Below are 23,606 nucleotides of genomic sequence, written 5' to 3'. Positions count from 1 at the left end.
TTATGACATTATCAAACTCTGCTTTAGTCAAAGCTATTACTTCTACTTTCTGGCAGACTTAGCTTCATAATTAGCATTTTTCAATCAACTTCAGTAATAACTATATGAACATGTACTATGTCTTCAGTGACAGACTGGCTAGAGTTAACATATTCATGAGTCCTGGGTGTTTGTGTTCCCATGAGGTGCAGATACTCCAGATGAGTGTGCAAAGTGATAACAAAACTGTGGTAGGAGAGCAAAGAGAAACAACGAGAAAAAAGGTTTGTGATCACAGAAGTACTTGATTATATGCGAATGTTCCAAATGGGGGCAGTTCATGGAATGTGTCATATATTTGTATTAAATTTAAGAAAACCACTCAGCTGACAATCATCTGTGAGCTGCAAAGAAAGGATCAAGGTGGGGGTAGGCTGGAGGGGTGTTGGTTCTGAAATGAAATTGCCTGGCTGCTCTTCTGTTTTGCAGAACGTTGTCTGCCTTGGTTCATGTGAACTGAGGACCATCCACCATCTGACAGGTTCTTGCTCTTGAACATCTCAGCTTATGTTTTCTCAGTTCTTAATGTGAAGCCTATAACACCTAGCTTTTGGTAGTAGGAAAGGTTCTTTATCTGTCATGAATGTTTGCCAGTAGGTATTTCTGGTACAAAATTCTGCTTGATTAGTTGAAACTAGCTTAAGTGGCCACGTATGGACTTCCAGAGATAGAAACTCAGCACTAGTAAGCAATTTTTTAATGAGAAATAATACTGCTGTGTAGTGCATTGAATCATCACGTGGTTCATTAAGGTACCATACTTCCATTAAAAAGTAAAAAAAATAAAAATAAAAAAACGTGCAAAACTCATTGTGCTGATCCTCAATTTTGAAGATGAAGGCTTCACAACAAGGCTTTCATCATGGTGCAATTGTAGTATAATATATAGGCAAGCAGGTGTTTTAAAATCTGTTATTCAATACTGTGTATGTGGTTTTTTTTTCACTCCAGTGGAAGTTACTGAACTTTTCTCATTAGTGTTTTTCACAGAAGCGTTGGACTGAGTAAGTTCTTCCTTTAGATGTAAAGCATGTCAGATTTGGAGTTGGTCTTTTTCAAGAATCTACATTTGCAGTCTCTAATTAGATGCTGTATTACAGAATTGGTTCCACATTTGCATTGAAATCTGACTTCTAGAATTGCTTAGATAACTTGCAGTGTTCACAGTTAGTTGGTATCATGTCATTTTCCTGAGTATGCAGATGTGAAAGTTTTATGCACCTGCAGCTGAAGACTTTTAGTGCACAGAATCCTTTATAAATCCAGGCTTAGAATAATTCAACAAATTCTTCTGGTAAGGAGATAACACATTCCCTAATGACAATAAATGCCAGATAAAATACCTAGATGATGGGACATCAGTAGCATGAAGTTGGTAGCATTTTTGGCAGCAGCATTCCTGCAAGAAGCAGCGCTGATCTTAGCCTCTGTTGTAATGGGAGGATCAACTGAATTTCATCACTGTCTGTAATTTGCTTTAAATGTTGTTAAGATCTGGATGAAGCAACTGCGCTGCTGCCGTACATGCTCTCATCTCCTGTGTATTCTCCTTAAATAGTACTTTTGTCAAAGAAGTACTCAACTTAGGAATGTCAAAGCCGAAGATATCTCTTTACAAATATAGCAGTAATTGTTGCTGTGATGTGCTGCAGAGTTCCATAGCTCCTGGATATAGCGAGTCATCGCTGTGAATAGGACCAACTAATCATCTTACAGCATCACTTGGTTTCATTAAAGAAGCAGTTCACAGAGTGGAATAAAAATTAAGCCAAAGTATGAACAGTTGGTTAAGATTTGATATTAGCAGTACATAACATGTAAATGAAAACCCTCACAGGCTTTGTATTGCAAGCTGCCTAGTTAAGTTTCCAAGTAATTTTGCTACTACTAGAAATGCTGCCTCCGCTCAGTTATTTTGCTGTTGCTGCTTTTGCTCAGCTGCAAGCTAAAATTAAAATATGCTTTGAAAATGGAAATCATACTTTTTAACTCTTTTGTCTTCTGCTGTACCTACTATAATATAGATTTCTCCAATCTGCTCTACCTATTGTAATATAGATATCTCCAATAGTTGACAGAAAATCACCAGAAAATAATTAGTACCGTGCATAAAGCATCATCTTAGTGAAGCTGGAGCACTCCCCAAAGGTTCAAACTAGGTTAATTTGGTGGCTGAGACTTCTAATTCTGAAATGTACCAAGGGGATTGTTTGATTTCTTCAAAAATTAGCTTTGAGGAGGAGATACTTCAATCTTCAGACCTGATAGAAAGAGGCATTGAGAACAGCAGAGCATCGTTTTCCTCACAGAATGTCAGCTAAAATAAGAAAAGTCAGTACACACGAGTATTCAGTCAGTCAAGTTCTTAAGTTCTTTGCTAACTGATAGCAAACGTGCATCTTATTCACAATGTGGGTTGAGAACGTGAATGTTCACCTCAGGCTTTCAAGCTAAGTTCTTAATTAGACATGTGTTTCACATAATTTTCTTCTTCGTTCTTCTCATACTGACTTGCCTCAAAGAGAGGAAGAGAATCTTGGGAGGTGGGTGAGCAGTTCCCATACCTCCCGATCACATGGCTGTGGGTGGGAGAAAAGGGATCCTTTCCTTCAGATGATCCTGTCGCATACTACCACATATTATTCAGTCACTGTAGCCAGAAGCCTCTTCCAGTCCCGGTGTGCCTAATCTCTATCCAGTCAGTAAGAGGGTTGGAAAAGAAGTCTTTGATATCTGTTGGGGTTGAAGAACTGGGGTTGAAGATGGTGATACCAAAGCTGAGATGTGCTACCCTTCAACCTTTGGAATGTGGGCATAAGCAAAAAGGTTCATCTGTTGATATTCCCTGAAATTGTTTTACATTCTGTGGAACCTGTAGGTGGTTGCATGTGGCATCTGTAGAAATATGATACCACTTTGCCGCTTTCTAGCACAGTTTGTAAAGAACCATGGTGGCATGAGTGTTGTGTGATCATAAAATCATGGAATGGCTGGGGTTGGACAGAACTGCCACCCACTAGATCAGGTTGCCCAAAGCCCCATACAGCCTGGCCTTGAACACCTCTGTTTCGGTGTCATTAGCAGACTTGCCCTTGATCCAAATGGACTTTCAACATGACCGATAAAGATGTGAAGAGGATTCCTGGGGGGTACCACTTGTGGGCAGCCTCCACTTGGACATAGAGTTACTGACCGCGGGTATCTGGAGTATTGTTTGCAGCACAAGCCGTTATCATCTCTCTCCATTCTGGTGAAAGGGAAACAGTTTTACAAGGTTCAGCCTTGTCCTTGTAGGAGCAGATCGCTATGATGCAGGGAAGTAGTATCAAAGCATAATATGAGCATCATGTTCAGCTGTCTGGTACACTGCCCACCTCTGCTGCTTTGTCAGCGCCTAAAGCTGGCCCTTGCACAGCATTACTCAGCAGATTTGTCCTTATGCACGTATATGCTTATATTCGCATATTTATTTTTGCTAGCAGGTTACCTGATGGAAGGGGAAGTGAGCCCTTTTTTATTTTGTCTGAAGTCACAGTGAGGTTCTGTTGTTAAGCTTCTAAATACTATTTTTTTAGATTTCTCTGGTCTGAAGGCTGTTTCTTGCACAACCTATAGGATACCTGACAGTGAAACGTTAATTTACCTATAGCCTTTTTTTGGTGCCAGAAGAATCCATTGCCTTTCAAAAAGTGGGGTCAATAGATTCGTATCTAACAAAATGTATATAAGGAGAGAAGATTAAATTCATTCATCTTAAGCGGTAAAAGTATAAATGCTGTTATGTTGGCTTTCAGTTTTGAGGGGTAATTCATTCTAATTACATACGTAATGGGTTGCAGCCAAAGCACAAGACAGTTGTTCTCTTCCCTCTGAAGTCAGTTCTGAAGCTTTACTCGTTTGAAACTTGAGGAGAATGTCAATATGTGTTCTTGCTTATTTCATTTTTTAACTTATCTTTTAATGTTGTAAGAGTAAATATCTGCAGCCTGTGTGAGCTTGAGTCACGACTTAAAAAACTGACATTAGTCCATGCTAGTAAATGCGTTATCTTTCTTGTTTCCTTTTTAATGTCTAGGATAGCAGCATTGACTGGGATTTCAGTGCATTTTAAGTCAGGACCATACCTGGCTGGAGAGCATGTAAATTCCTGTTTTGTCTCGTACGATGCTGCAGGCTCTTGGCACTAAACAAATTAACAAAAAACCTTGCTGCACTGAGATAAGGGGCTAGTTTTACAGGTACAGCATTTCATAAATCATATTACAGTTGACCATTCGGAGCTGGAGAATTAATTCTTATTTAGAAAGTTAGTCAAGTAGGAATGGGTGCAGTCTTGTTAAAAACAAATGTCACGTTGCTGTTTGAGAAATACATTTCTAGGTCAAAATGACGGACGTTTATGTGAATTTTCTTATATAAATATGGCTGATTACTTTAGAAGGTGTGCGGTTTTATCGGTGTGTCCAATATGAATGGTTATGTTGGACAGTTTTCCTGAAAATACTGCACTGTTATATTTATTGGGTTTTTTTAATGTCTCTTGACTTACTGTGATAGTTCAGTGAGTGGAACCATACAGGTTTGCTGGCATCTGGATTTGAATTTCTGTTCTTTTTATTCAGTCATCTGAGTTCAGCAAAAAATATAATCTTTAACACTTCAACTAAATACCAGTTGGAATATTTATTAGGAGGGCTGGATTTGTGGAAGTTGCTTGTTTTAGAAGTGACATTTACTCAAGCTGCTGTAAGCCTAAGGTTTGCTTGTTGAGTTTTTATTTGTTGTTGTTTTTGCACTTATTTTTTCTTTTGTTCTCTTCAAAGCTGTTCAGCATTAATACCTGTGGCTTTATTGGTTTGGCTTTAGAATACACACATACAAGAATTGCTGTTTTGGGTCAAATAGGCTGCAGTTTGTCTCACAGCAATGTGAGCTAATTTGAAGAACTTTATAATAGCTGCAAGATGTTGCTACTTGAAGTTTGAGACGTTTGAAGAATTAATTATTTGCCAGAGAATCAGAAGGTTATTGCATTGATAGCATTGCATGTGTGCTTGTCAATGTTATATGGGTGGAATGGAAGGCTGAAGTGAAAGTATGCATGGAAGGGCTTTAATTGTGCAAATAATTTTCTGACATAGAGAATATGTACAAACTTTAAATGTGAAATTTCACTTACAGTGATTCTATCTTATGTAAGTAGGTTCTTATTTGAAAGAAAATATTTATGCAGAGGGCCATCAGGTTGACATTGTGTGAGCAAATAGAGTTTGTTTATTTCATATTATTGCATTACTTCATCTTTCAACATTATGTAAAGTAGATCAGTGGCAGATGTGCTGGGTAGCTGCCTTGACTCAGAAGGAAGTCCTGCATTAATTCTTCCATAGTCTTCATTCTACTTAAGTGGTATTCTGGATAGGGTATGCAAATTGGTGAAGAGACTGCTAGCTTTAAAAAGGAATGCAGAAATAACAGAGGCTTTGTGTCAGTCGTAGAAAACTGTTTAATGTTTACCAGGAGAAAAGGCTGTAATACTTCACCTGTGAATGTGCACAGGCTGTAGGAATGGAGACAGTGTGGTTGTTAATAACTGCAAGCTTGGTAATTTACCTTAAAAATGTATGGATTTTGAGAGGACCTTTGTATAGTAAATGAGATGAGATACTGATGCTTATTTACGTTCTAGATCTCAGCAAGAGGACTTGGATTATACCTAGACTTCTTGATTTTTATTCCATTCCCACTGTTCTTCTCTTTTTTTTCTAGGTTTAACTATAGATCAACACATCATCTTGCATCCCATGGATTTTATGAATTTTTGAACTGGTTTGATGAAAGAGCATGGTATCCACTGGGAAGAATAGTTGGTGGGACTGTAAGTATTGTAATAATAACGAAAAGTTGACTTTGTAGTAATGCTGCTGAACTTTAAACACAACTTTGACATCAATAGAAGGAGAATCTTGGTAGAAAATACTTTTAATTGCTACATTGCTGTTGAGGGAGTAAGAGAATGTTCTTAATTTTTAGCTGAACTAATTAAGACATTAAGTCAACATGCATTAGACCTCATCCAACTGTATACTGTGAACAAGAAATACAGAACTGAGTTTTGCCTTGTTACATATGAGCTTATAATAATAAGTGGGGGGTTTATGACTCCTGTAACTTTGATTTTCCTTTGTAGAGAAATTATTACACAGGGTTACATTACAAAAGAAAAGAAAGGGAAAAACAATTAACTAACTCTTCTATTACTCAAACTTTAAGTCAGTGATGTATTTCAAGTAGGCATCATCTGCGTGTGGAATTCACATTGAGGGTTTCACTGAATAAAGACCCTTCAAAACTAAACTAGGAATGGTCAGGAGACAGGCATGAAGCATCAGGAGTGGCTAAGGTTGATGTCAGTGCAAGTTACAAAATAGGAAAGTTATAAGAAACAATATTATTGATTAGAATACAAATATAGCTCAGTAGAATGTCTTTAGTAATTCAGAGCAACACAGCCACATCTAACCTTGAAAGTACACTAAAACTTTTTAATTACAGAGCCTGCCATTTACATTCATTTACACAGATTTTTGTAACAATTAGATCACCATTTGCTTTGGTGTTTTAGAGATGCTTGTGACATACTTCTTGTGTGTCTATTTTTCCATACTTACCTAAAGTAAAAAATGTTGGAAACTGAAATTGATTTTGATTGCATGCCATATTTTGGAAGTTGCATGGCATGCTGTGTTTTAATAGTTTGCCTTGGTAACCTGTTCTCAAGGATATAAGCAGAACATCCCATCGTTGTTAATTTAGCACAAAGCTCTACTTAGCTTTTGGAAGAAACTAAGGCAGTTGAAGTCAATATTAAGTTTTCTACTACATATTGATTTTTTTTAATGTTGATAAATGTGGAAGGGTACAATTCCTATTAAGAATATTTTAATGTCCTCCAGTATTCTATGATAGATACAAATCCATGGAACCTATGCTTCTCTTTCCTGGAGGACATCTTAATTCCGTTTTGTAGGACTTCATTTTAGTCTTCCTATACAAGATATTTAAGGATATCTTGCAAATATAGAATGCTGAGCTGACTGTCAGTCAGCTTTTCACTTTAAAAACTTCAATGCATATTTTCTTTCTCCACGGGTAACAAGAAATAAATAAATGACATGGTATATTACAGAGAAAATTGGAAATGGCCGAGAAGTGTTGAGGAGCTTTGTGTTGGTTTAGTTCTTTTTTTGGGTTTGTTTTGTTGCGTTTTTTGTTTTGTTTCTTTCTTAAATCTGTTCGCTGGCTTGAAATTTTCATGCAAACTTCAGTTTCTGATTCCTTATCTGAACTGAAATTTCTGCTCATTATGTGATAAATGTCAAGGAAGATAGGATATTATCTGTGTGCTGCTTATTCATTTCGAAAATGGATTATATGTAATTGTTAGCATTTGGGTAAAATTTAAAGAACCTTGGGTATTCAGCAGTGTTGTCAAAACATGATAAAAGCAGTATTAAAATAATTCCATTATCTTTACCTGCTCACTGCTTGTATCAGCTTAAAAAATGACTGTATTTCCTTGCAAATTATATGCAAATAAACTTACCGTGACCATTTTCTACAATAATACAGTGAGTTTTTTTCCCTCCCTTTAGGTATACCCAGGACTGATGGTGACAGCAGGCCTTATACATTGGATTTTAAATATGCTTAATGTGACAGTCCATATAAGAGACGTGTGTGTGTTCCTAGCACCAGTTTTTAGCGGCCTTACAGCTATTTCTACTTTCCTGCTCACCAGAGAACTGTGGAACCAGGGAGCAGGGCTTTTAGCTGCCTGTTTTATTGCCATAGTTCCAGGTTACATATCTCGATCAGTAGCGGGATCGTTTGACAATGAAGGCATAGCTATTTTTGCACTGCAGTTCACATACTATTTATGGGTAAGTAATTGCCGCATCTTTTGCTTTGGAAACATTTTTTGGTTCCTCCTCCAACCAAATGAATGAGTTTTTCTTAGCATTCATTGAAATCTCATTTTCTTCCCTCGCATTTCTCTTCCCTTTGGCTCTGGATGAGGCAAGTACTGAGAAGTCACGTGATCTGAACCACTCCATAATAACGCTCTTGAGCTTATTACATGAAAATACCGCTCAGCTGGAATATGTGTGTCCTGTAGTAGTAGTAATAATGATAAGTCTGTACGTTTAAAGAAACAGTAGGGTTGCTTTCATTTTTTGGTTTGGAGATATTTGGAGTTTATGTCAGATTTGAGCTTCCTTATTTAGCTGATGAAAAGCTGTAGAGTTCAGATTGTCATCTGGAGAAGCTGTGACTGTATGTCTAGACATTGGCAATTCAAATTTAGTATTCACATTTAAGACCTAAATCTGCCCATGGAGCAAGATATTCATACTGCTTGCATGCTTTAAAAATGTTTAATAGTGTAATGCCTTTTGAACAGCCTACTTTTTCATCTGTCACTCCTTAATCTGCATGTAGAACTTCATCTGTCATGTAGTTTTGTGTGAAGGGATTTAGGCAAGCTGGAGTTTTTTGGGACTTGGGATATTGTTGGTAAGAACGTAATGAAGGAAAGTCAAGCTCTTCATGATTAAGTTACTCATGATAATTAAGTGCAGGTTCTGAAGAAAAGCCCGCTAATGATTTTTATGTTTTCTTAATTTGAATTTAAATTGCAGTTGTAAAGGTATATTAGTTTGGATAATAATAGAATCAACCTATGTTGTTACTTTTTAATAACTAAGACAAAATAGCATTTGTCTCTTCTAATGGAAATCCCATATTTAACTAGACTGCATAGTGCCAATAGTGTTGTGCATAAGCTCTTGCAGAACTGTGTGAATCCAATACATTTTAGAGATAACTGCATAGCTTTGTTTAATGACAGTATTTCACCACTAACTGTTCTGTACAAAATCATATTCCTGAGCCAGTTCATGGATCCTGCTTTATCTTTAGTAAAATCTGGATGCTTTCACCAACCTTAAGTGAGCTTTTCAGAATTACAGGACAGCTTTATAATAGCTGGGTCTGATGCCAGCCACAGGAAGCCACGGGTGGTCAACAGGTAACAATAAGTTCTAGTGTCTCAGAGAAAGCAGCACAAAAGTGTTTCGCCTACTTTTCTACCTTGGATCATGAAATAGACAGTTGGAGTGCATCCTGTCTCTGCATTATCTAGAGAGATACATGTAAGCTGTTGTGTGTGCGAATGAGTTGCCCTTGTGGTTTGATTTTTATGGACATCAGTTCAGAAGCATACAAATATAATTTGATACATATTTAAGAACTTCTCTTGACAGTTGTATTTAAGCTGAATTTTATATTATTGTCCAATATTTGTTTATTATACTTGGTTATTTTTAAAGGTGAAATCGGTGAAGACTGGGTCAGTCTTTTGGACAATCTGCTGCTGTCTATCTTACTTCTACATGGTAAGCCTGTTGTATGTGATGACTAAACTGTTTGGGTAGGACCTCATTCATGTGTTGATGAAGGACAAAAGGAGGAGACTTTAGTCTTTGTTGGGATTATAATGTAAAGTCGTTCGTTTGTCTTATTACTAAGACCTTAAGTATATGAGTTAGAAGAAATACTAAATATTTTGAAATTCCAAGTGTTTAAGTACAGTGAAAGCAGTTCTCATACAACACTAAATACAATAACTTTTCTTGCAAATTCATCCTGTGCTGCAAATAGATGCTCTGATTCTGTGGACTTTCTGGCTTGGTCCAGGTGATTGAAGGTGGAGTTTTGATATCCATGCATACGTGTGTCATTATTACTATGTACATATTATACAATATGTACATATTGTACATACTATATACAGTGATAATAGTAGAATTTTTTCCTCCCCTTCTCAACTGTTAGATTCACAGTATTATCCTGCATGAATCTGTCAAAGACCTTTTTTCATCTAATGGATAAACATTTTTTGTGGCTGTATGATAAACAAATTAGCTTCAAAATGACCAGTGGTGGGATAGTTGGAATAATTGCTTAGTGATGTTAACACTGAGGCCTGAAATACTGCTTTTTCACAGGCAGATAGCTGTAAAAAATAAAAATAAAGAACTTGGGAATTATTTTGCATGCCTTAATTTAAAGTAGAGCACTAATTCAGAGGTTGTGGGTGCTGCCTACATTTCCTTTAGCTTTAATGTTAATTGGGTTTTTTAGGAGTACATCTGTTTTCTCTCATTTCTCCTCCTTTCTGTTAAGTCAGCAAACAAAGAGCATCTTTTTATACGCTAACATTTGTGTTTATGTTGCATTACTTGGAAGATTTGTGCTTTTGGTACAGAGCTGTGTGTTGTACAAGGTCAGGCACATTAAGTTTTAAGTTGACACACTGGTAGATGTTTGTCTTTTATATTAGGCCTATTTAATGACAGGATCCTATAAAAGTGTTGTTCATAAATATGCAGGTATCTTAGTTTCAGCTGGGACAGAATTGTTTTCTTCTGAGTGTCTGGTACGATGCCATGTTTTGGTTCTAGGAGAAAAACAATGCTGATAACACACTGCTGTTTATAGTTGCTTCTAAGATGTGTTGTACAGAGCCAAAGCCATTCTTAGTGAAGGACCCAAGTAGCTGGGAGGGAACAGAGTTAGGACAGCTGACTTCAACTGGCCAAAAGGATATCCCGTAACTTAAGGCAACATGTAGGAGTTTTGAAGGGAGAAGGAGTTCCTTCGGCTCTCTGCTGCTGCTCAGGGACTAGCTGGACATCACTACTGGGGTACTGAGCAATTGACTGTGCATCACTTATTATATACATTAGTGTATACATATTGTCATAACTACTATCCTTTTCTCTATATTAGTAAATAGTTTTATCTCAACCCATGAGTTCCACTTGGTTGTTTTTTTCCTCGGTTCTCTCTCCCATCCCACTGTGAATAGGAGGGAGTGAGCAAATGAGGGTGTGATGCTGAGCACCACAACATAGCAAATTCTCCTCATCTCAGTCTGACTAGTACCTTGGTTTGTGGAACTTTCCAAGAAGGAAGGGATGTGATCTAGAGTGTGCATGTGGCAGAACTTAAAGAATCAATGTCATCATCGTGACACTCAGTCCTTCATGCAAATTTAATGTTTATTTTCCTTTATTTTCCTTTAAAGCAGTGCCAACTATTAAAAGGTTAACTTGTTTGTCCATAAATTAATGTCAGTGATTAGATGAGAATTTGGTTGCTCACAGAGCTGACATGTTTCATCTCTGTTGGTGGCTTTCCATATATTGTATTTCTTTTTGAGGAAGTATTTTGATAAGATGCCCTCCTTGGCATTTTGCTTACATGAATTTGTAGGACAGCGTAATGATTATATGCATTATGTAGTATTAATTTGTCGTCTGGTGGAATGAGTGATCTTCTCAGTGCAAGTTGAAAAATGACAATTTTGAGACAATTAGGGTCATTCTGTGCTTGTGGAATGTGGGAACACCTTCTCAAAAGAGAGATGGATATACATGAACTGAAAGAAGCTTTACTTAATATCTGAATTTGCTTAAGGTACGCTCCTAACTCACTCTGGTGATTTGACTCACAATATAGTGTTGCATTCCAAAAGGAGGAGTTGTTTTTTCTTGCATCTAAATGTTTTAGCTTTTATTTAACATTACCTTCTTTTGCTTCAGTTGCTTTGTCATAACAAAGGAATAAAATTAAACTTTAACTGAGTACTCACAAGAGCACTGCTCTGTTTCTATTGCAGCTCTGTGAGGAAATATCCCCGATGTTTGAAAAGCTCCAGTACAGTCGTCATTGTAGATCTAGTTTAATATCTTGATAATTAGTGAATAGATGCTTATTAGAAATACAAGTTTCTGGTCCATGACCATTTGTTCTCATTCTATCCTGTCTTACCTGTCTTTGTATTTTCTCTCAGAAAATGAAATTGCCTCTGTAAAACATGGTAGTCCATTTTAGTAATTTGGCAATAGAATGATAATAATCTGAAATTATTTTCTAGAAAATTCTCAGGTTTTCGACTTGTTTCTCATGGTATGAATCCGTCACCCCAAATTTTGAAGCGTCTGGTTTTGAACTTAGAGTATCAGAAAGCAGTACTTAATTTTGTCCTTATTTTAGAATTTGTTTTATCAGACACAGCTATTTGGGTTTCTGGATTCTAGGGTTTTAAAAATACCTACATGAATCTAAGCCTTAGAGTACAATTAAAGTAAAAACCACACAGCTGCTGCATTCTGAAAATGAAGATCCAGGGTAGGCATGGTACATATGGGAGAAGTCTAGACTGCAGTTTGACAAGAGAATGTGTTAAAATACAGACTGCCTAGTCAACATTAGCCCTTCATAATGTATTAAAAATTTAGATAACATATTGTAATGGTAGCTCATTAAATCTTTATCTAAGCCAACAATGAGTGATACAATGATAACACTGTAATGTTTCAGTTCTAAGTACATCTTACCAGTAGATCTCAAGCACCGCAGTTAGTACGGGTTGACAATCTCCTTGATCTTGTGGTGTGCCATTCCACAGCCCTGCTTCCATGTGTATCTGCCCTCTTCCCTTTGATTTCATTACACCTCAGCTTCCCTTTGCTGTGTTGTCCCAGTGGTTCTGTTGTTGGCAGTGCACCTTGCTCCATTTCTTCTTTTTGGCTGGAGATGGAAAGTGCAGGACATTGTGCTTGTTGTATGTCAAATGAAAATCTCGAATCCTAGATGGGAGTACTACTGCTGCCATGTGCTGCATCCGTCACCATGAGGAAAAGACCTCAGCATCACACTCTTGTTTGCCAGCCTGAACTAATTAGCTCAGGAGGAGCTGCAGAGCTGTAAGGAAGACAGTCATGAAAATGCGCTGGCCCATTTCAAAAGTCTTTAATACTTTGATATTATTGATTATGGGGGTTTGTATTTTTTGTTTTCCTTTCCGTTGGTAGTAAGTTTGGAGAAAGACCCTGGTAGTATTGCCAGTAGCTTGGTTTCTTGTCTAGATGGTTTTTGTGTTTTCTTGTCAGCACTGACTGTCATAAGTATTTGCAGATATTCTTGCAGCTGATTTTCCTATTCCATTTCTCACAGGTCTCTGCATGGGGTGGTTATGTTTTCATCATCAACCTTATTCCACTGCATGTGTTTGTTCTGCTGCTGATGCAGAGGTACAGCAGGAGGGTCTACATTGGTAAGTTTTGTTCTTTGAACAGTCACTTTTAAGTGCTAGATCGTGAGATACGAAATTACACTGATGTCATCTGTATTAGGTGGGAATGAAGTAATTGCACATTAGATTGCATTAAATTAACTGAATGACTGAGTATAGTCACTGTCAGCAGCAGTAGAGAGTGAAGACATCCTGTTCACATTTCCAAAACTTTAGATGCACTGCAGTGAACTCATTTTCTACTTTGTAGTGCACTGAAAATAAAAGAGATAACTGGGTGGTTTGATATTCCCAAAATCCTGTTAGTGTATTTAATTTGTACCTTGTGTGGGTGCATCTTAAATTAAAAAAATTCATTTTTTTTCCTAGTACATAAAACTGCTATTTTTAAAACGTTTTGCAGCAGTAATTTTGCAAATGTTCGAGTATATTGTGACATACACAGGAAAAGACACAGGGAATTCTAAACAACCACAGAAGTTTTACATAACCTGGACTAAAATGCAATGTAAGAGTCTGCCACTTCTACTTGATTCCTTAATATTTTCTTGGGTTAATGGATCAACCTTGCTGCCAGTTTCAGAAATGTTTGGATAGCGATCTTAGGAGAATAACTTTTTTATTTGATTTGCCTGATATTTACGTACTAAGTCAACAGTTTAGAAATAGTACCTATTAAATCAATTGGCCATGGTGTGGATATGTGAATGAAATAATTAAGAAGCAGCTCAGGGATTCAAAAATGAATAAATTAGCTAGAAGAATTTTGATCCCTTCATGTGAAATCTTTACAAAAGATACGTTTGAAAGCATAGCGTTCGTTCAACTATAATACCATGTTTTGTGTTTGTAAATATATATTTGTTCCCCCTTTTGGTACTGATTTTCTCTTAGTATTTTTAGTGTATTTTTTTTGTTGTTGTTGTTTTTTCAGAACCTACTTTGGGGGAATTATAATATTTACAGACAATGTATAGTGGTTCAAATATATAGTGGTTACTCACAGTCCATTTTTCATTTTCTATAGCCCAATACAAATGTTTGTTATCTATTTTTATCATCTAGAATCTGAAATCAAATTTAAAGGAGGGAAACTCTGAGGCACCTTTAATTTTAGTAGTAGTTAACTTTTTCATTAACTACTTGTTTATAATTATAGGGGAGAACAATCTGTCTTGTTTTTCTTCTAAAATCACTAATTCTAAAATCACTAATTCTTCTAAAATATTGAATAAAAATATTTTTGTTTCCAGCTTCTGTGAGTCAGGCAAGAGAAAATGAAAGTTATTTGTTATAAAATCCTAAAAGAATGCGGTAACCGGAAACAAGGACACATAAGTACTCTAGTTTTTTTCAGTTCTCAATGAACTAGTCTTTAAATTCATCAATGGAAAATAGTTCTGCCAGCTCGTATGACTTAAAGTTTTTGGCACCCATTTGTTTTGCAAAGAGCTGCAGTGTTTTGAGATGTTATTGTCCTTCAGCTGTGAGGGAGATGCACTTCAGCAGAGTTGTCAGAATTAAAACATGATTGCTGCCTTGCTGTTTCCTAGCAATTCCTGGCTCAATTTAAACTTCCACGGGAAGCCTTACACAGATGTCTGCACATCTTGCAGCAGCGTTCTAGGTTTGTTTAACAGGATGTTTTTGTAAAAACTGATAGGAATGTTCAAGCAATTCTGGGTAGAAATGGAAGTGTGTTTCACTGCCATATATTCAAATAGGATGATAAGATCATTGAAGTAGGGAAGATAAAGATATTTTTGGAGCATATGTGATATGCAACTACTAGTGTGTGTGCAGGAGACTTCTATTTCTCAAGAAGCAACATGCAGCTATAACTTTTTGTAACCTATTGACAGATGACAGTAGCAAGTAAAGTCTGCATCCGTCTTAGAAAAATAGCCTCTTTATTTGAATGCAGAAGCAGATGTTGTCCTCCATTCTTTTATGTGTAGTTTCTCTTGTAGTTTCTCACAAGTTTAAAACATGAATGGTTTTACGTTTGGAAAGGCACCAATGTAGATTTAAGTCTTGCATGAGTGGGAGGTTCGGCAATTTTCATTTCAATCTACTCCTTTTTTTTCCCTATATACTTCAAAACAAAACACTTAAAGATAAGACAAGGGGAAACGGTTTCAAGCTAAAAGAGGGGAGATTTAGATTAGATATAAGGAAGGTTTTTTTTACAATAAAGGGTGGTGGGACACTGGAACAGGTTGCCCAGAGCTGTGGTGGTTACCTTGACCTTGGAGGTGCTCATGGTCAGCATGGACCAGGCACTGAGCAACCTAATCTAGCTGTAGATCACAGAATCACAGAATTGTAGTGATTGGAAGAGTCCTCTGCAGATCATCTATTGCAACTCCCATGCTAAAAACAGGTTCCCCTACAGTAGGTGGAGCAGAAAAGCATCCCTTGAAATTGGAAGGGACCCTTAAAGGTCATCTAGTCTAACTCAAACAATTCTGCGATCTGCCGGAATATAAAACTAAATTTCTATAATTCCTTGCTTTGGTGTTGTATCTTATCATACGCTCTTGTTAACTACTAAAGTAATCTAAATCTTAAGACAGTAAGTGCTTGTTTCTGGTGATTCTAATCCACTAATTGACAACTGTTGATTGTATTCTCTAGAGCAGCTTTCAGTAGTTTTGTTGTTTGTTTTTTTTTTCTTAAGTTTGTGCAGTGTGCAGTAACTGAAATTGTGTGAAATGAGTTTATCCAAAAGAAGGTCAGGTGTTTTTTTTCTGGTTTTGGTGTAATCAAAGTTAGAATCATAGAATCATAGAACGGCTTGGGTTGGAATGGTTCTCAAAGACCATGTAGTTCAACTCTCCTGCTGCAGGTAAGGTTACCCACCATTAAATTACTAGATTTAGATCAGGTTGACTTGGGCCCCATCCAGCCTGGCCTTGGACACCTCCAGGGTTGGGACATCCATAATACCAAATAGATTTCAGAAATCCAAATCAAATTCTTGTTTTTACATCACGCTGTTTGCATAGTCTTTGCACAGGAACATGGATACTTTGTGATGCAGTATCCATGCCTTTGTGTAATAAATTACTCAAAAAGTTGTGTCAGACCATCTGTTCTTTCAGTACCAAGCAGGCAGCTGTGATGGCTGCTTGAGAGAAGTGGGCTTTGAGAGGTGCAAAAAAAAAGAGGGCAGATGAAGCATACCGGTTGTAGAATTAAAAATGATTCTTCAAAATGGTCTAACAGGCGTGAAATCTAGTGATTTATGCCATCATTAAACCTCCACAGGATGGCAGTGTTGCAGCACTTTTATGATACAAAAATGATTTATGTTTTAGTGAGTTCTTCAAAAATGAAGTTTTCTACAGCACAAATACATTTCAGTGGCATAAAGAGGGAATAGATTGGTAGTAAAGCCAAGCAGCAGAATACTGATGCTTTGAAGAACACGGCAGCAAAGAGAGCTGGAAGTGGATGGAAGCATCATGACAGTCATTTTTGTGATCTTTGCAAAGCATACAGTGTCCTAGGAGCGTAATACACAGCTGCAACAAAAATAATGCCACTGGTATATTAGGTGGTCCTCATTGATGTGGTCCCCAAACCTGTTCTCTTAGAAAAGGATTATACAAGGACAAGGATTTCCTCATAAGATTGAGGCTGTTGCCAAGGCCAGTGGTTTATGATGTATAGGAATCTTGGAGGTACGTTACTGCTGTTTGCAGCTGAGGGAAAAAAAACCTCATTTGGATTTGAAGTTGAGTAGTTGCTCCCAAGATGAGCAGATTCATGGTTGTTCGTAGTTGGTATTTCACTCCTGTCCTTCCTTTTCCTTCTCACCTTGGGTTGTTTAGCAACCAAATCCTGTCAGAGTGATGTATATGAAAATTGGTTCAGTTAAAATAATGATTTGTGGTGTTAATACTTTTGTGTTCTTGGCCTCAGCTTTCTGAGGGGTTATGAGTCCCTGTTATTGGTATAGGTCTAATAGTACAGATGCTCAGTATTCTCTTTAATTCTGTTGCTTTTCAGTTTCTTGTCATGCCTCTGTTCTTGCGTTAAAAATAGAACAAACATACCTTTCTCATTCTCTAAGTAAGGAGTGCACACTTAAATGTTTTGTATCTTTGTAGCCTGGCTCCTTTAATTTCTCCTCATATGGAAAGTTGCTTTTTTGACTTGTTACCTGAGATCTCTTCTCCCACCCATGCTCTGGAAAAACAAGGAAATCAAATGGGAAGAGAAAACTTCCTAAGCTACAGCATTTTAGGTGGATGATTCACTTCTACAGGAAGAAAAATAAGCAACAACAGCGTAGTTAGGAAGAGCGGCACTTTGCTACTTTCTCTAAGAATGCAATTTTTTACAGTAAACAGTGGCCAAAGTATTTAAACCAGTACAGTTGTGTTTCAGTGTCATTCTTAGTTCAGAGTTGAGGAATGGGCTCTGCTGGGGAATTGGTGCTTTTTGAAGTGTGTATACTCATTTGTTGACGCTTTTCTCTTCTGCTTTCTCCCTCTTTTCTTGTAGCATATAGCACTTTCTACATTGTCGGGTTAATATTATCAATGCAGATACCTTTTGTGGGATTTCAACCAATTAGAACAAGTGAACACATGGCAGCTGCAGGTAAGGAAACTGTTTGCTTCCAAACAACCTGTTCAGCACAAGAAAACCTCAAACCCTTGCGGCTGTTTCTTTGTATTAGAAATAACTCAAACTAACAAACTAAACTGTTGAAGAAAATAGGTACAATTTAGTGTCTGTTGGGAAGTTTTCTTTCCAGTCAACACATTAGCCTTCTTTGTGTGAGTTAATGGAAGTAAAATGCCTCCGTAACGCTGAATCACTAATGCATTCTGACAAGCACTTATTTTACACATTGATAATCTCTGCTGTGTTGCAATATAATGTTACTCTCAAATGTTGTATAATTGAAACATTTGTTACTGGTAAACACGCTTCTTATTGAGCCATTTGTTTTTAGAGTTGATAATTTTTCAAAGCGAGTTAACTACAGATGACATATTACATATAGGAGGCTGATTTTTAAATTACCCATTTTCATCTTTTTGATTCTTTGTTTTCTTAAACTAAGCTTGTTCTCAGTAGCTGTTAAGCATTCAGACATCTTGATTTCTTGACAGCAGTAACCTTTACTAAGTCCGCTAGATGTAGGAGCATACGTATTATTTATTAGGAGCACAGACTGGTCTTGTGGTACAGCTTAATTTGTTAGATGGCTCCTTCTTTCAGTTATATATTGTCACCTAAAATGTATTTTGGACAGCAATTGAAAGTTGATTAAAATTCACGAGAAAAAAATATATTTTTAGCATATTTTTTATATTAATTGAGATTCTTTCAACATTGTGCAAATAATGGACAGAGTAAAAGCTATTACACCACAGTTTGCATCAGAATAGAAATTTTGCTTTCTCTGGGGCTTCAGAACTAATGAATTTCAACATCATGTATCACAATTCCATGATTAGAGAAACACCATATGACCATATACTTGTAGTCATGTGGGTTTTTTTAGCAGCGATTTTAGCTTTTGAGTGGCAAAATCATTGGATTGATATGATTATGTACATTGAAAAAAATAACAACAGAAAATGCCCATGCTTAATATTAGACTCGGAACTACCTTTTTGAGGGTGCGGGGTGCTTACCTAGCGAATTCTGATGTTTCAGCATTAGCTTTGTATAATTCCATTGTCTGTGTTACTTAGATGTTGGTTTCTTTTTCTTCTTCCATTAAATCCTATTGTTTTGTTTGGTAACTTGATTCCCATATATTCCTTTATTAGACTTGCTCTTTATGTTGTCGGGGGTCTTTCTCTGTAACCCATTACTCAAAGTAGCCAAGAGCTGTATCTTGTTTTTTCATAACACCTGGGTTTATTAAACTGGCCTTTGTCAAAATGTATGCAATCCAGTTTTCAGATGTTTCTCCTCCTTAATCCCAAGTTAATTTGGGAGTGAGAGGGCAGCTTTTAATCCATAATAAGCAAATAATGTTTAGTGGAGAAATTACTTCATTGCAATAGCTGAGGAACTATCATCTCTGTTAACTATTAAAGTGAATTTTTGAGTAGGTAATTTTATACTGGTTTTCAGATGTAAGGGTACATATACATTGTGTGCATTTTTCTAACCCAAACAGAGGGTAATGTTGCCAATTGCTTTTTTGTTTTGTTTTGTTCTTAGCGTTTAAACAGAAATGTTTGTCTTTCTTTAGGTGTTTTTGCACTGCTGCAGGCATATGCATTTTTGCAGTATCTGAGAGACAGGCTAACAAAGCAAGAGTTTCAGACCTTGTTCTTCTTGGGTGTCTCACTGGCTGCTGGTATTGTATTCCTGAGCGTCATCTATTTGACATACACAGGTAAATATACATGGAACCAGATTCTCTTTGGAGCAGGTAACTGAGGTGATCAGAACTTAAGTCAGAAGTAGTTGTTGGTGACACCAGAGCAAACCAACACCCATATTATTACCATGCATCTGTGTGCTGGAATTCACTCTGCATTCTGAGCTGCAGGATTCTTTCCTGGATTTGAGTATACTGGGGATATTTAGATGTATAAATCAGCTGAAGAGACCAAACAGATCATCAGCTGGAAAGCACAGATCAATATCACGTCAAAATACCAAGAGCGCATTTAGAATTAAAGAATGGGAGAAGGCAAACATTATAAAGCATGTGCATGCTGGGCTAATTCTTTCATTACTGAAAATGGAGTGTGTGCATGTAAACGTATTTTGCATACAAAACTTTATAGCATCATTGCAATTTTTCCATAATACAGAGTATGGTGCAAGAAGTCAGGTTGGAAGAGGAACATAACTATAACAAAAGCCTATTGGGAAGATAAGCGCAGTTAATCTATTCTGAATAGCACTGATAAATCAAGATAAAGATAGGTACTTTATTAAATAATTTAACCTGATTTCAATATTACTGAAGGTAATGTATGTCTGTAAGTTCCTCTTCTGTGGTTCAGCCTCCAGTCTTCATGATAGCTACCCAACCTCACAAAATTAACCTTGTTTTTGCATGGTCGAGTTCCTCAGATGCCTCGCTACCTTTTTCTGATTCCATGACCTATTTCTTTGGTCATTTACCTCCATGCTTTCTTCCTCCAATGGAGAAAAAGTCAACTGTTTTCCCATATAAACATCACCCATGCCAAAACTGAATTCTGCTTGGTATAAATAGGGTGATGTTAATATATACCTCATATATAGTCATGTTTTTAGAGGGGTTGGTTGGTTTAAAAAAGAAACAACCACATTTTGTTTCTTCTTTTTTTTTTTTTTTTTTTTACTGTTTTCTGTTTTTGAACTTCTTTACAGCACATAGGTTGCAATCAGTCATTCTTTGAGAAATATTTTAACTATATTTTAACTATATTGACTTCTGGAGGTGTGTATGTCTTGAGATTGAACTGGTCCGGTGTGATCTCACAACTGAAACTGGGTTTGTGATCGGTAGACTTCCTGAGCTACCTAATGCAGTAGGCCTCGTTCACATATTCTGCACATTTAATGAAAATTCTTCTGGTGTTTAGTTTTGTGCTGTCATGTAAAGGTGTAGACAAATGATTGCATTTAAATACCTAGAGAGCAAAAGTCTTTTTTTCCTCTCTTTTCATTTTCAGGTTATATCGCTCCTTGGAGTGGAAGGTTTTATTCACTGTGGGACACTGGGTAAGTAAAGGATAATATTTGCTATCAATAGCATTCTACTGAAAACTGACAATCTTTTGCTCTCCTCATTCTCAAATCCATGTAGTATTTCAGTAAACAAGAGTACAGTTGATTTTGATCAGTTATCTAAAGAGAACATTGGTAGTAATTGTTCCGTGCTCTTTGCAGCCATTTTACCTTCATCACTAATTTGTTCATTAAAGTTTTTGTTTCTTTGGAAGTCTTTAAATATGCTGCTTGTATGTTCGTCTACGAAACGTCAGCGCTTCTCAGCTTAGGATAACCAAAAGTGGTATCAACACTTGAGGGCACGCTTCAGAATTATGAAGAACCTTAAACTTACACTGTTTTCATTGCACAACATTGCACGAAATCACAAAGTTGTAACACGTGATCTTGCATGGTGCCTGTTTATTACCTTCGTACATCTGTTTTGTGTATATAGATGGCTACCCTGAACAATTTTGGTTTATTTGTCTGTGTTTTTGTAGATAATTATTTTGGTTTAGTTAACCTTTAAAAATCCAGTGTTCAGTTCTTTATCCAGACACTTAAATAATGGACGGTATGAATAAAACCAAAGGTATTTGCAGATCAGTGTGTTGAAGGTGGGTTTTAACTGGTTGACTTTTAAGATTAAATGCAGGGGTGCATTTGCAGTTCAACTTTTTATCAGGCTTCGAAGGCCAGCTGACACAAGATCCTGTACCAGCACTGTAATAAATGGAGTAGAATAGGTGTCAGTAAAGGAGCCTCAAATTTATTTGAAAAATATATCGATGTTGTTCCTTGCCTATAAATGATCTGCCCGTCCAGGTACAAATACTTCCTAGATAACAGTAAGACAGGGGGCATCTTTTGGTACTGAAGTTTCATCAGGTTTCCGCTAAATAAAGCGCTTAGCATTTGAAATTGCAATGCTGCCTTTGAAATGCATTTCAGAATTCCTAATGCTTACAAGTTTTAATCATTTTATCTCTTCAAAATAATTTGAACTGAATTTTTTTTAAAAAAGGTATGCGAAAATTCACATCCCGATCATTGCCTCTGTGTCTGAGCATCAGCCTACAACATGGGTTTCCTTCTTTTTTGATCTGCATATTCTCGTGTGTACTTTCCCAGCAGGGCTGTGGTTCTGTATCAAAAACATCAACGATGAAAGAGTCTTCGGTAAGAGAAAATGTTTTAAAATCGTCTTCAACTTGATTCTGTTTTAGTTTTGTTTGCTCAAAGCCGGTTTACAACGTGTTTAAACCTTTTCTGGAATGAGGGGGGATGTTCAGAGTTGCCTGTAGGCAGTAGTGTTTACAACCAGCTCGTGTGGAGGTGGGTGGGACGGTGATGGAGTGCCTTATTGCGCGGTGGGGTCAAAGCATTTCTGTGGCTCTTCCATGTGTGGATTGCACAGCCCTCGGGTTAAGGCTGCAGTTTCATATTCAGGTGAAGAGCTCGGAGCAGCAACCCTCCCCCACACAGGTTCAAGGCGCCTGATTCTTCTCTGGGTACCTGGCAGTCATCCATCATCCACAGAGGATGATGCGAAATGCCTTTTCTTAACAGATTTTCAGCTATTTCAGTGAACTGAATCACTCACTGTGGAGCAAGTGCTAGATAAGTCTCAGACCTAAGCAGAGGCATGGGGTCTCACTGTGCCAGTGACAACAAGTTGTTTGTTTGTACGAAGCTTTACTTTGAGAGCACACTGCTAAGGTTGGGAATGAGGCTTCTGAAGGTGTAACTTGGAGTTGTAGCCCAAAAGGAGGAGTGAAGCACACTCACTCATTCTTTTATGGAAGCAGAAGGCTTCAGTCCAGTACAGCAGCCTGTTGGAATTACCCCACGAGCGACAGGAACATTTATTGTGTTCAGTCCTGTGACTTTGGAGTATTTTGTGCTCTTTTGTGTACATGAGTCCTTGCAAAAAGCAGTGCTGCAAGGTACAAAAAGCAAAAAGCAAAAAGCAAAAAGCTAATGCTGCATCCTTTCAGTCAGCTTCAAGAGACCTGTGAGTGAGAACAGAGAGCCGTACCACTGTCCTACAATGTGCAAAATGTTTGTACAATGCAATTCAATAAATCAGTGCCCCTTAATTATTTCTGTGGCAAATCACAAAGCTTTCACTAAAGTTTGTGCTTGTATGTGTCAAGCTGTAGCACAGCAGCAATAACCACTATTACATGAACAACAGATGTTCCTAACAGCGCATGCAGGTTGTGTTTTTGCTGTTTTTTCCTCTCAGGAAAAGTGTTATGAATATTCCTATCCTGCAAATCCTTTTGGGTTTTATGTTGTTGTTGTTTTGTTGATGCTTTGTTTGGGGCTTGGGGGGAGGAAGAGATGGGAGGGAAGCAAAGGAAGGGAGCAGAGATAATGCTGTCCCGGAAAACTTGCTTCAGAATAGGGCTTGCCGTATCATCTTCTGTACCTTTGTTGTAATGTAGATGAGCCCCCAGTTTGTTCAGGAATGTCTCTAATTTAAATTAAATGTTGATGTCTATACGAGAATCTAATCCTTGCTCTTTGTTTTTTCAGATTTAATAACTTGTTTGGCCTTTCTAACCAAGTGCAGCTACCTACTACTCCAGTAGTATTATTGGTGTGTGATATTAAATTTCAATACAGTGGATCTTCTGACACATTATTAATGAATATGAAAATTAAGTCGTGTTATTGTTAATAGTTGTCAGGACGAGTTTCAGGAAGG

At 37.2% G+C, this 23,606-nt stretch overlaps 1 protein-coding gene across 1 annotated transcript in view; it reads left to right on the top strand.

The window, feature by feature from the left end:
* The window catches only part of STT3B (STT3 oligosaccharyltransferase complex catalytic subunit B), a 44,988-nt gene that overhangs the window by 12,331 nt on the left and 9,051 nt on the right, over positions 1–23,606 (top strand). Inside the window, exons 2-9 of the mRNA XM_015853900.3 lie at positions 5,809–5,917; positions 7,695–7,982; positions 9,432–9,497; positions 13,126–13,225; positions 17,717–17,815; positions 19,431–19,577; positions 20,854–20,902; positions 21,918–22,072. Coding sequence (XP_015709386.1) covers positions 5,809–5,917; positions 7,695–7,982; positions 9,432–9,497; positions 13,126–13,225; positions 17,717–17,815; positions 19,431–19,577; positions 20,854–20,902; positions 21,918–22,072 — 1,013 coding nt within the window. The remainder of the gene's footprint in view (positions 1–5,808; positions 5,918–7,694; positions 7,983–9,431; positions 9,498–13,125; positions 13,226–17,716; positions 17,816–19,430; positions 19,578–20,853; positions 20,903–21,917; positions 22,073–23,606) is intronic.

The sequence above is a fragment of the Coturnix japonica genome, chromosome 2, assembly GCF_054131305.1.
Source record: "Coturnix japonica strain WE chromosome 2, WE-NBRP24, whole genome shotgun sequence".
NCBI lineage: Eukaryota > Metazoa > Chordata > Aves > Galliformes > Phasianidae > Coturnix > Coturnix japonica.
The sequence above is the reverse complement of the archived record's forward strand: the minus strand, read 5'-3'. Positions and strand labels throughout refer to the sequence as shown.